Source organism: Lentinus tigrinus, assembly GCF_003813185.1.
Source record: "Lentinus tigrinus ALCF2SS1-7 unplaced genomic scaffold L226scaffold_32, whole genome shotgun sequence".
In the NCBI taxonomy this organism is placed as follows: Eukaryota; Fungi; Basidiomycota; class Agaricomycetes; order Polyporales; family Polyporaceae; genus Lentinus; species Lentinus tigrinus.
This window is the reverse complement of record NW_027137941.1, coordinates 78,036-90,638: the sequence shown is the minus strand read 5'-3', so window position 1 is coordinate 90,638 and position 12,603 is coordinate 78,036. Positions and strand designations below refer to the sequence as shown.

The 12,603-nt window shown below is 53.4% G+C and overlaps 4 protein-coding genes across 4 annotated transcripts; 2 read left to right on the top strand and 2 right to left on the bottom strand.

Moving 5' to 3' along the window:
- Positions 1 to 12: 12 nt before the first annotated feature.
- L226DRAFT_574250 (HlyB/MsbA family ABC transporter) lies at positions 13 to 2,808 on the top strand (the record flags this gene model as incomplete). Its single annotated transcript, XM_067685002.1, has 12 exons — positions 13 to 332; positions 387 to 411; positions 471 to 921; positions 980 to 1,102; positions 1,163 to 1,281; positions 1,336 to 1,595; positions 1,650 to 1,731; positions 1,790 to 1,969; positions 2,036 to 2,319; positions 2,395 to 2,495; positions 2,547 to 2,643; positions 2,700 to 2,808. The coding sequence occupies 12 exons, from the start codon at positions 13 to 15 to the stop codon at positions 2,806 to 2,808; spliced, it is 2,151 nt and encodes a 716-aa protein (XP_067531587.1).
- Positions 2,809 to 3,457: 649 nt separating this feature from the next.
- L226DRAFT_469156 (P-loop containing nucleoside triphosphate hydrolase protein) lies at positions 3,458 to 6,156 on the top strand (the record flags this gene model as incomplete). The annotated part of the gene is made up of 11 exons (XM_067676193.1): positions 3,458 to 3,765; positions 3,817 to 3,841; positions 3,892 to 4,339; positions 4,397 to 4,519; positions 4,575 to 4,702; positions 4,759 to 5,021; positions 5,082 to 5,163; positions 5,217 to 5,396; positions 5,459 to 5,843; positions 5,896 to 5,992; positions 6,048 to 6,156. The coding sequence occupies 11 exons, from the start codon at positions 3,458 to 3,460 to the stop codon at positions 6,154 to 6,156; spliced, it is 2,148 nt and encodes a 715-aa protein (XP_067531586.1).
- Positions 6,157 to 6,492: 336 nt separating this feature from the next.
- On the bottom strand, positions 6,493 to 8,424 carry L226DRAFT_538391 (uncharacterized protein). Its single transcript, XM_067681485.1, has 3 exons — positions 8,331 to 8,424; positions 8,306 to 8,309; positions 6,493 to 8,181 (listed from the first exon to the last, which is right to left on the bottom strand). Exons 1-3 carry the CDS (start codon positions 8,393 to 8,395, stop codon positions 6,550 to 6,552), a joined length of 1,701 nt encoding a protein of 566 aa, XP_067531585.1. The 5' UTR covers positions 8,396 to 8,424; the 3' UTR covers positions 6,493 to 6,549.
- A 559-nt stretch (positions 8,425 to 8,983) lies between these two features.
- Positions 8,984 to 11,680, bottom strand: L226DRAFT_212705 (uncharacterized protein). Its single transcript, XM_067672926.1, has 6 exons — positions 11,519 to 11,680; positions 11,309 to 11,466; positions 11,102 to 11,188; positions 11,030 to 11,039; positions 9,143 to 10,928; positions 8,984 to 9,087 (listed from the first exon to the last, which is right to left on the bottom strand). Exons 2-5 carry the CDS (start codon positions 11,404 to 11,406, stop codon positions 9,201 to 9,203), a joined length of 1,923 nt encoding a protein of 640 aa, XP_067531584.1. The 5' UTR covers positions 11,407 to 11,466; positions 11,519 to 11,680; the 3' UTR covers positions 8,984 to 9,087; positions 9,143 to 9,200.
- Positions 11,681 to 12,603: the final 923 nt, after the last annotated feature.

Here is a 12,603-nt window from a genome sequence, read left to right as displayed (position 1 = left end):
CCGCCATCCGCAATGGCAAACACCTGTACTGAAACTCTCCCCGCAGAACGAAAGGAGCCAGATCGGAAGGAAATCATATCCGAGCGCTACCCAGGTCGAGTGGTCACGCACGAACGCGCCGGTATATGGGATCACTACGAGGAGAGGGACCCGGATGGCCGTGTTCCGCTATTCCTGGGCATCGCGAAGCAATACTCTCAACTGCGCCAATCCAGTCCGTATGTGGTGCGGCTCATCAAGGACGTTCTCAGCATCCCTGGCTGCAAACCTCGGCTATGTGAATACGTCGTTACCGAGCACCTGATCGGGTTGGTGCCCGCCCTGTCTTTGTGGTGAGCTCATTATACTGGTGTAATCTTAGACGTGTATTAAGTACTCGTACACAGGTACCAAAGCCGGCTAGTCGAGATGGTACGTCGGTATTCGATCTCTTTGTCGGGAAATTCGAAAGAGACTCACCTTCCGTCTAGTTGGAGGTTGCGCTGAGGACCGGAAAAGTCGACACTCGCCGTCTCTTGCGCATCTCCATCAGCAGGATCTTGTGTACTGTTGCCAGCATGCTCTTGCAAAGTGTCCGCGCCCGAGAGCGCAACGCGCTCAACATGCGGATCAGACGTTGGTTCGCTTTGCATACGTTCATGGCGTATGCTCGATTGGATGTGCCCACTTTTGGTCGTCGTGAGATCAAGAACAAACTTTCTTCAGCATCGGACGACTATGGCCAGACAGTCATGTGGCAGACACTGCGGATGACCACCGAGAATACCAGCCTTGTTACGCATTTCAGCGCTCAAGCGTTCGTACTCTTCAAGGCGCTGCAGGGTCATCAAGGCGGGAGGTTTTTAGCCCTTGTTGCCTTGATGTCGGAGACCATGTCCTGGCTTACCTACAACCTCGCCATGCTATCCTCTCTCGGTGGAGGTAAGTCCGACTGATCGAGATGTCACGATCGCCGATGCTCATTTGAGTTATACTCTAGCCTGGGCTATTACCACGAAGAATCAGGCTTTCCTCAAACTGCACGGGTGGAAGGCGACTGTCAAACGGCAGAAGCATCGGAAAGAACTCGTCGCGGGTAACCTCTTCCAGTTCGCTGTCTCTGGTCAGTCCTGATCATCAACGTATTGCATCGCATCATGTGCTGAACCTACTTCACTTGCAGAGTACAAGCATGCGACCGAAGTGCTTGGCGAGGACGGAGAGAGCGGGGATGAAGTAGAATACGATCCAGGTACCGACGCAATGGGACTCCTTCGAGAATTTCTCGCTCATGTCCCGCAGGTAGGGTCGTGATTCTTTACCCGTCCGTGCCATGTTCTTACCTGCGGCTGTCAGATCGCTTTCACCGTGATGGCGTTCAGGAATCCTGCCAACATGCCCGGGTCGCTCGTATCTTTAAACCTAGTCCAAGGCGCTGCGAGAAGCTTCGCAGCGTCCGTCTACAGCATGATCAACAGGTCGCAGTCTATTGTCGGACAATTCTCGGCCGTGCGGGACTTCTACGAGATAATGAACATTCCGAACGAGGTCCCAGATGGAGATATCCCGCTGGTCTTCAACTCGGAGGATACGCCAGGGGTCGCGCTTGAATTCAGGTATGTCCAAGCTCGTCTGACCTATCGTCATCTGCTCACACCGACGATCCTCAGGAACGTGTCATTCAAGTATCCGGATGCCTCAGACTACGCGCTTCACAATGTCTCTTTCAGCATGCTTCCCGGGCAACTCTGTGTACGTATCCTCCGGCACCGGCAGGTCTACCTTCTTTTGAAACTCATTCTGAGCCCAGGTCATCGTCGGTTCTAATGGAGCAGGGAAGAGTACAATCCTCAAGCTCATCGTTCGGCTATACGATCCTCAGGAGGGACAAATTCTTATCGGTGGACATGACATCCGCACACTGAAACTCGGCGATCTTCGTGAAGCAATTTCGGTGCTCTTCCAGGACTACACTCACTTTCCTTTGTCGGTACGTTCATAACCGCGATCTGCTGCTGGGTCGACGACGCGGAGTGCCTCTCATAACATCCTACAGATCCGTGACAATATTGCCCTTGGTGATCCTACTGGCGGTAAGGACGAAGAGCGTGTGCGCGAAGCAGCTCGACTTGGAGGCGCGGAATCACTCATCGACAAGCTCCCGGACGGGCTCGACACGTTCTTGGAGAGGCCTTCGGTCGACCAGCTCTACGGCCCCCCAGAAGGGTCGAAGACCGTTCTGGGGAAACCGTTCGATATCTGTGCCGTGCGGGATGCCGCTGGAATCAAGGCATCATCGACGTCAGAGTTGAGCGGAGGCCAGATGCAGCGCCTAGCAGTGTGAGTCGTTTACCATCACCGGGATGCTCGGGACTTCACCTCATACATCCTAACCACCGGGCCTTCTCTATATAGAGCCCGAACCTTCATGCGTTCTGTGGTTCGTAAAGACGCTAGAGTGGCGTTATTGCTCTTCGACGAGCCCAGTGCATCGCTGGACCCGGCAGCCGAACATGGTACGTGGATCCTAGGCCGTCTATGCCACAGTGCATTCATGTACCTCATAGACCTGTTCGATCGCCTGCGAGAGCTGAGAGGAAGCAAGACCATGGTGTTCTCTTCGCACCGCTTTGGAAACTTAACCCGCCATGCGGACCTGATTCTGTTGGTTCCTTGTCTGATGTTCTAATCCGCCTTCAGCTGACCTAGTTCGCTCGTAGCTATATGGACGACTCTGGGATTGTCGAATCGGGTACTCATGGTGTACTGTTGCAGAACGGTGGCGAATACGCGCGTTTGTGGAAGCTGCAAGCACAAGCCTTTATCTGAGTTGTCAACCGCTGGTCCCTCACTGCCAAAAGTGTTCTTATCAGAGAGAATCGAATGTTCAAAACACTGACTGGTACCAAAACCATTTTTGCTCGAAGTTCAGGCTGCAGTGCACTTCGAAGCCTCCGACCTTCGGAGAACGCCGCTTGAAGTCAGAGTGGACGGATGCTGATGAACAAAATTGCGTGGCTGCTACTCTATTCGGGGACACCAACGGTCGCATATGTCGACCGCACGATGACCCATCGGGAGCACTGAAGGACGACAAGCGCCCGCGGCCGCTTCTTGCTACCTGGCTACCACGGCGCATCGAAAATTGAACTGCATGTGATCTTTACTCATCTCTGTCTCTCTGAGATTCTCCCATACCACCCACACTGTATCAAAAACCGCATCGGCCCTATCAGGACGCTCGAATACTCGTAGGTGAGGACCCTACTTCACAACAGTCCCGGCAGTGCTCGCGGGCGGAGGGCGTTCTCGACTTCAATTCAATTACATTGGGCGGTGTTTCGCTGAAATGACTCGTGATAGCAGATTGCGACCCAACTATCACAGCATGGGCGGCGCATCGAGATGTTCCCTCCGGGCATGCTGAACTAGTATATAGACCCCAGGTGTGTGCCCTACCTCACGATACTCACTGAACATGCCTGACAGCAACAGTCTTCACCAAGATCTCAAGGTCTCGAGCGACGATGCAAAGTCAGCCTCCCCAAAGACACATATCAAACGCTCCCGACTCGGCGTCTGGGACTTCTATGAGGAGATCGAGGTTGATCGTCCTCGGTTCGCTCTAGCCCCGATGCTCTCCAAGCTCAAAGAGCTGGTGGACTGTTTTCCCTACCTCGTTCGGATGTTCAAGGACGTGTTCAGTATACCGGGGTGTCCTCCGCTGGTACTCATCTTCGCAATGGCTCATCTGGCCGACGCTTTCGTACCAGCTGTCACAATCTGGTGAGCTTCCTGGCATTCTTACGTATTGACGGTGAACTCATATAGCTCCAGGTTTCAAGGCCAGCTCCTATCAATCGTACGTTCTCCTGAAGTGAAGAGTATTCTCGAATCTCACGTTTAGCCCAGACCCAGACGGCGATTGAGACTCGCACCGTGGACAAGGAGCGACTTATTCGCATCGCAGCAGGAAGGCTTGCGTGCACTGTCGCCGCCTTCTTCTTTGACCGGATCATGAGAATAGTTGGGAGACCTCTCAATGCCCACATTCGACGCTGGTGGGCGCTGCATTGCTTCCACGCCTATGCTCGTCTTGATAACGCCACATACGACAAGACTGAGGTGAGACGCCAGCTGCGAGACACCACGGACGACTACTACGGACAATCTGTCATATGGCGAACCATCGAGCTGGTCAGCGATATCGTAACCCTGATCACTCGGAGCGTCGCACAGACTCTCGTCCTGGTTCAAGTCCTGCGTGGTCAACCAGACGGTCCAATGCTCGCGGTCCTCACATTATCCGCGGAGGTGCTGGTTTGCGTGGCACAGATGCCTATCTTCCGGCCTGCGCGAAGTACGTTCTTCGAATTCGACCTGATGAATCATTCACATTGAATCGTTATGTTCGCAGTCTGGTTAGCGAAGACTGTCGACCATGATTTTATCAAGATGAAAGGGTGGAAAGATGCCGTCCGCGGGGGATGGTATCGCAAAGAGTTTGTGGTGGGAAACCTCAAGGAACACGCCTACTCTGGTACGTTCTTTCGATACAGGTGACTTTCTCGTACCGGCTTTGACGTGTACTGCAGAGTTCAAAAAAGCTTCGGAACGGATTGGAGACAAGGATACTGATTGGAGCGAATGGGAGGACTTGATTGATTGGCCATTGCCAAGTATTTGGCATGCATTCCACCAGCCGCTTGCCCAGCTTCCACAGGTACATCTTTCCGAGTGGTTTGCCCTTTGCAGTTCAGCTCACGACCGGCTCGCCAGATCATCTTCACTCTACGTGCTGCGCAATATCCGATGAGCATTCCTGTCTCTCTCGCATCCCTCAGCCTAGTTCAGAACGCCGCTTCGAATTTTGTGTGGTCATTCCATACAATGATCTACCGAATGCGGCGCATTGAACATCAACTCACTGCCGTCAAGAAGGTGTATGAAGTCGCGAAAATTCCCAACGTAATCCCTGACGGCACCATCCCGTTTCCCGAGGAAGCTTCGCAGATTCGGTCGGGAGTCGCTCTAGAGTTCAGGTGAGCGATTGCCCATTATTCTCTGTAGTTGTACGGCATTGACATAGGCTCCCGTCGCAGGAATGTGTCGTTCAAGTACCCGGATGCCGAGAAGTACGCACTGCGGAATATCTCCTTCAGCGTCGAACCGGGACAACTCTGCGTACGTTGGATCTTCTCGTAGAGTTCTCGATACACTGACCTGTTATCGCCCAGGTAATTGTAGGTAGCAACGGATCTGGGAAAAGTACCATTCTCAAGCTCGCAACACGACTCTACGACCCAGAGGAAGGGGAGATCTTCTTCGGTGGCCACGACATACGAACTCTCAAGCTCTACGACCTCCGGCAAGCCATATCTGTTCTGTTCCAAGACTATACTCTCTTCCCACTCTCGGTATGCACAATTATCACATCGTTGAGCTTCCATAGATACTCACTGACCGCTTCCATTTCTAGATTCGCGACAACATTGCTATGGGGGATCCCGCCACCGCTCACGACGACGACCGTGTACGTCTCGCCGCTCGCCTCGCCGGCGCAGAAAGCTTTGTGGACAAGCTTCCAGACGGGTTCAACACCTACCTTGAGCCGCCCGTCTCTACTGAGTATTCGAGCATACCCGAGGGTCAGACGTTCTTCACGGGCCGCAAGGTCAATTATAATGGTTTGCGGGAGGCCGCAGGTGTGAAGTCGACCGAGGCTGCGGCACTGAGTGGAGGGCAGATGCAGCGGCTTGCGGTGGCACGGACGTACATGCGCTCAGTGGTGCAGGAAGACTCCGAGGTCGGTCTGCTGCTATTCGACGAGCCAAGCGCTGCTCTTGACCCAGCGGCAGAACATGGTGAGTGCGAATCCCTTCCGAATACTGATACGAAGCTGAGGGAAATGTTAAGATCTGTTTGACCGGCTCCGGAAGTTGCGAGGGAACAAGACGATGGTCTTCTCCACGCACCGATTCGGCAACCTCACGAAACATGCTGACTTGATTCTGTATGTCGGTCATCTCTTGCCATATGTCAATGGAACTGACACGTCTGCGCTTCAGCTACATGGATGAGTCCGGGATTGTCGAATCTGGGACCCACGAAGTGCTGCTGAAGCGTGACGGAGAGTACGCAAAGCTGTGGAAGTTGCAGGCTCAGGCATTCATTTGACAGGTGTAGTATTTAGGCAAATCTGTAGGACTTCCGCTTGCGAAGTCATTAGACCAATGGAAGTATCCGGTAATTGTATGCCATCTCTTTCGAGCTGTGAATTGTGGGCACGTACAGTCTCAATGGTGGTGCAGAAGATGGACCCCGCGCTCTCGACCCTCAAGTCCTCCGAGTTCCTTTCCCTCACAGGGCTCTACATTCCACCAAAGCTGATCGGAGAGGCTCGCTTCCTCGCTGTTGTCTTCAACCCAATCAACGGCCACATCGTCGGTCAGGCCAGGCATCAAGAAGGTATGGACTACTTCATCTCTTTCACAATCGTAGGCTAGCCAAGATGTGTGGTAAGAATTGTAATAGCGTTTTCTAGACGTACGTACAGACTTGTCGATGTCACTACCCTTTTATCTCGGCCGGCAAAATGTACTCTTGCGCCCCATCCAGCTGCCAGTACCTCTCCGTCCCGTCTATGTGCCAAACATCTCGCATCCTGAAACTGCATAGCTTTGGACCACACTCTACGAGCTCGAAGTGATCGACGTGCGCGACCAACTCCGTGGTACGCTTGCCGAACAGATCGTGTGGCTGCGGCACCTCCGGCCGGTTCGTCTGGATGAAGAAGTGATGGAGACGGTGTCCTGTGCGAGCCCGGAACGCCGTCATGTCCACAAGCTTTGATGACAGCTTATAGCAGCTATCATCCCAAGCGACCCCTTGCACGTAGAGGCCACAAAGCAATGGCAATAAGACAGGGTCTTCCAGCAAGACGGTGCAGAGCGTGTCAAGGGGACACATCCTCCCGAGGTCTTGCCCTTCAACGATGGCCTTGAGTTCGGTGAGCGCGGTGAAATGTTTCAGGACAGATGGCCAGAAGGTGTGAGTGCGGTAGATGGTGATATGGAGGGAGGTGACGGTGGACAGGTTGATCATTGTAGGGAGGCCGAGTAACCACGTGTTCCCGGTGATATCGTCATGTAACTGTGCTTGTATCCATAATCCAGAGATATGGCTGTCGGCGACGACGAGTACTCGATGACCTGGCACCGAAGCGATGTCAAGCGCGGTCGCATGACGAAGCGGTCCTAGATCCACAAGCGGGCTAGGTTCTCCATCGTCCTTGGCAATGAAAACGTCAGAGAGACGTATGAAGCAACGCTCTGGCAGCGAGAGATGCTTCAAAAGGTTCATCGCCTGTACGTAAGGAGTGAAGTCAAGTGTGAGGTAGCGGAGATGGCTGAGAACGATGGGACTCGGACAAGAACCGGAAGGCTCTCTGTCTGGTAGATTCGGCTGTTCTTCGACGAAGAGGAACTCCAGTTGGGGTGCATTTGCAAGTAAAACGACCAGGTCTGATGTCCGAATGTCCGCGGAGGAGAGTGTCAGGTGAAGATGGGTGAGAATCGGGAAGATGTTTGAGGGCATCCAGTGGCCGACGTAGCGCAAAGCGAGTGCTTTCATGGAGTACGTCTGTCCATCTAGGATATGAGCCCACACCAACGGCGCGGCACCGCAGTAGTAGTCTTCTCCCGAGTTGACGGTGAGACATTCGAGGATCGGAGCCACCAAGGTGGTCAGGGATGCGACCTGGTCCCTCGATGGATCACCATCGATCATAAGATCCAGTCGCCGCAAACGATCTGCCGGAACAGTACTCAAGAGTGATGCAAGATCTTCCTCTTCTGCATCCAAAGCGAGCGAGATGGGAGCCTTCTGTGAACGCTCCATGAACATTTCCAGGATCTCTGGGTGACGGCTGTCGATACGCGTCCAGAGGGTGGGGGCTTCCAGGGTTGTCTGTCTCCAATGATGACAGACGTGAGAGATTTCGATCACCGCGAGTGCTTCATCGTAAGCATTCGCCCCCCTGCCTCTGAGGTCGTAGGCGAACTTGTGCTCATCGCTTATCGTTGCGTGCGAGAATATCATGACGAGGACTTCTTGAGGAACTCGATTGATCGGCAGAGTTGCGTTCGTTAATCGGAGTAGCTTTGTGAGGTTCGTACGAAGGGCAGCCACAGCTAAAGTTATCTAAGGCAAGTAATCGTCAGCACACTATTTTTTTGCCCAGCGAGGTTGCATTGAAACTCGAAACTTCGGGGTAGTGACCGTGACTTACATCTACAGAGCTGCACGTCGCAGTCAGTACGACGAAATCTTACACAGAGCTTCGTACATACCTCATATAGGGGCCTTCAAGCTCCAAAGCTCGAGTGAGGTTTGCTATGTGGTCGCGCACGGACATGTGTTGCTTGTGAGTGATGGTAGTTCGAGTCTAAGGCAACTAAGCGCCCATTCCCGCCTTGTCCCTCAGAAATCGATCGGCCAGCACCTGCGAAGTCCAAAACGGATGTATACGAAGTCAACTACAATTATCATACATACTGATAACGCGTGCGTGCGCTCACTACGTAGTAGTCTAGCATATAACCTGATGCAGTACGGACACACACACCAGTGAACGTAGAACATATGCCAAGCGGGTAGGTAAAGGATCGTCAATTGGTAGCCGCCGCGCGAGGCGGCGGAGGAATGAAGCACATGAAATGCAGAGGACAGTGGCGTGTGATAGGATGAAACACGGAGGCATGGGGCTGATTATGGATAGGCTATTGATGGCGGATGGGAATGCAGTTGCGAAATGTAAATCTGGGGAGAGCTTCGGAGACATGGTGCAGAGTGGAGTGTGCGGATGAAGACCATGGTGGGCACGTACACGACGTCGTACACAGCGTAAGCGTTAGAGCGAGGCAGAGCGCAAGCAGAGAGATAGCACGATGGATATGGCGAAGGTTGGGACAGCGAGGGAAGGAACATGAAAGGTAATCCTAGGTCATTCAGCGCGTCGGAGAGGGGGGGATAAATGATGGTGTCAAACTGCGCCTCATTCTCCTACTGACTTCTTCGGGGCGATGAATTGTATGAGTGCACTGCAGCCTAAGCCCTGTGATCAGAACGTGTACGTATGTTTGAGACAATAGGGAAAACTCACCAGTGAAGTGAAGGGCAGGAGCCGTCGCGGACAGGGTAACCTGTGGATGTCCTCCGACCTAAGGTAAGGAATCCCGCGGTGCCTTGTCATAGTCGGGATACAAGTTCCAGTACGTCTCTGCGCCGTCAATGTCCCAGCAGTCCCGCGTCTTGAACATGACCGTCCTTTTGTGACCCTCGAGCTGGTGTACTATGCAATCCTCGACGAATGGTTTCACCGGTGCGAAGGCGTGACAAATGTTGGGCACGACTCTCATGCATGTGCCGCCATAGTGTTCCAACACAGGTTGAATCGTCAAGCGGCGAACGGGATGTCCGGACTCTGCGCGGGCTTCCAGGGCATGTACGAGCGTTGGAGGGCACATGGCTGTGTAGTTCGACCGGTCGTTCATACCAGTAATCCCTATATCCAGCTGAACTTCGAAATGCAGCGCGCAAAGTTGAGGACATGCGCCTTTCTCCCCCAGAGACTCGTGCAATGCGCGCGCGACCGTAGCTGCATGCTCACCATCCACCACCTCCCCAGTGTTCCGCCACTTTCGATCATAGATGAAGCGGATGCCTAGCTCCAAGAGCTGCGGCATATGGGAGAGTAGAGCCGGAATGATGTCGATGTCGTGATCGAAGGATACCCGCAGGTTCACGACCCGAGAAAGCGGCATCGACGCAGGGAGGATGTCGGACATCCACGGTCTCCAAGACGACTGCCAGTGAGTGGACATTATAGGCCTCTGGGTATTCAACCAGAGTCCACGAGAGGGTCCGTCGGCCACTAGCTGGAGCTTCTCATAAGCTAGGGCTATGTCCAGTGCGCGTATATCTTCCATGAGCGAGAGACGTGGTATCTGGAGTGTCGCTGGATCATCGATGTTCGGAACATGGGAGAGGCGGACGAACGTATCTGATGGAAGTGACATGTAAGACAAGATCTCAAAGAGCTCCGCCCGGCACCCTAGGATGTTGAGGGAACGCAGTCGGGCGAGCTTGATAGGTGGTGTGGAGGGAAGGACGCGGTCGCCCGCATCCAAAGAAATGCAGGAGAGAGTAAGGAATTGCAAGGCAGGCGATCTCGAGAGGAGCGCGATCAAGAAGCGCACATTCCCGATCCTCATATCCTCCCTCTCTTGAGTCTCTTGGAGGTAGAGATGCGTGAGTGAGGGAAAACTATTGGCTGGAAGCCAGCCGAGCACGGGAACCAAGGCCAATGCTTTCAGGGGAAGGCTTGATTGGCCGAACAACAGCGGTGTTGTCATGTGGTCATCGCCGATCGGCAGCATATCCCGGTAGGCATCAGTAACGGTTAGGCATTCCAGTATGCATGGCGATGGAAGGAACGACAGTAGCGGAAGAAGAGGGAGATTTTCTTCGGCGATGCTAAGGTCGAGTCGTCGGAGGCGCCACCCGTGCTCTACGAGCACGTCTTGAATATTCGAGACGTTGTTCTTGAGTGCCAGAGAAAGCGGGGCGGATCCAGAGCGTTCGAGATACGTGTTGAACTGTTCCGGGTGGGCATAGACAGTACATGCCCAGAAGCTCGGAGCGTCCAACAGCAGGTCCCTCCATTTCCGGCAGACGTGGGTGAGATGAATGAGGACGTTCAATATCTCGACTTCTTCCATTGCCTCGTTGAATAGCTCATATCCGTAGTAGTCCTCCTCCATCGCCAGCAAGTTCTTGAAGATCAAATACAGGAGTTCATCCGGAAGCCTGTGAATTTTTGTGTGGCAATTGATCTTGCTATACACGTTAGCCGATAGCTTGTGTAGCGCAGATGCAGTAGATCGCAACTGTAGAAGATGGCATCACAGAAGACACGTAAGTCAGTAATATGTCTGAAGAAGAGAATTCTCGCGTTCAATGCGAACGGGGAGATGCGAAGTACACATACATCTTCGATGCTGCGGGGAAAATTCGGTGGTCAATATCTTATCACCATTTCGAGATAGAAGCCCGAACATACCTCATCATTCGACAAGCCTCAGAGAGTCCAGACTCCAGTGATTTGATGATAGTGACGACGTCGGCAGCACTGGACGCCATCGTGAGGCTGTGGATAACCATTCTCTCAGTAACCCGCACTGATATCTCGTCGCAATGATCGCCGTAGCCATCGATAGACAGCAGCATCTCCGAAAAGTGCGAAAGGTGCGAGTACAGAATCACGAACCTTCCGACGTCCATGAGATCTAGGAAAGGATGAACTTGGTCGTGGTGGTAGTTGCAACGAAAACCGAGTCCGTACTTTTCGGATCTAGGAGCGCCCATGCAATCGTCCCCGCGGCCGCCACTCCTTGAAGCTTGATGTTCAACTTCGACTTGGATGGTCTGCAGCAGCTGAATGTGCACGTCTAGGCAATCCTGACAGCCTTTAGCTCACCCAACACACTCGGCGCTGTGCCCACTGGACTCGGATGTATTCGAATGATCGATGACGACGACGAAGAGATGGCAAGGCACTGAACACAGTGACCCTGACTCGGATCAATACTTGGAATGAGGGAGGCACACAGAGGACGCTGCTGTGGTTAGAGACCTGAAGGTACGTACTTCATCCAAGCCTATGATCACTACGCGATTCCTGATTCTCCAACCCCGGCAATGCCACATATTCTACTCGACGGTCGTGACATCCAACTTAGTGCAACATCACCCTCGCGCATCCGTCGTCCAACCTGACAACGCCTACCCTGCTTCCAGCTTCATTGAGAAGCAGCCCGCCATGACATGTACCTCGATCATAGCGGAGGTACGTATGTTCTGTTTATCGCATGACAGCACAGCAACCTGCATCCTCCGTTGTCCTCAGCCTCAGACAGGCATATTTGCACTGATATCGGACCGTGATCGATGAGCCCATGGATTTTCTTCTTCTGGAGCCTGGCTGATAGATGTCCCTCCGGGAATAAGAGCTGTGAAGCTTCCCAGCGTTTTATCGCCCAGAGAGGCGTATGATAGCTATGTCACGGGGGATGCCAAACCCTCTTGCTAGCAGACATACTCCGCGAGGACACATGGGCTATCGCGCTCTCCAATACATAGAGTCCGCATGTCCGACACACGGCGATCCTTTTCACTCGTCCACGAGACATCGCCGCAGACGGTCTTCGACGGAAGGTATCATGACGGGGCTGTCGCATGTCACCGTCATGTGGAACAGGATGCGAATAACATACAGACGCCACTGTGGTACCCAACGTAGCGCCACGGCGCAGCTGCCGTAAGGGGTACTAGACCGTCCGTATTTTTATGGGCTCACAATGGCATCTAGGGCTTCGTCAGTTAGCCAGTGCGCGTCGTCGTACCTGCTGGTCCACCGAGGACGTCAACGCCTCGATAACCCAAAAGGAGAAATGGGGACGGGTGTGTGATCCCGCCCTTCTCTCTTTTGCACCGCTGATTCTTGGCTTGGATATGCGCCTATACGTGACGTGAACACATGTCCGTCGGGTAAACGTCGACATC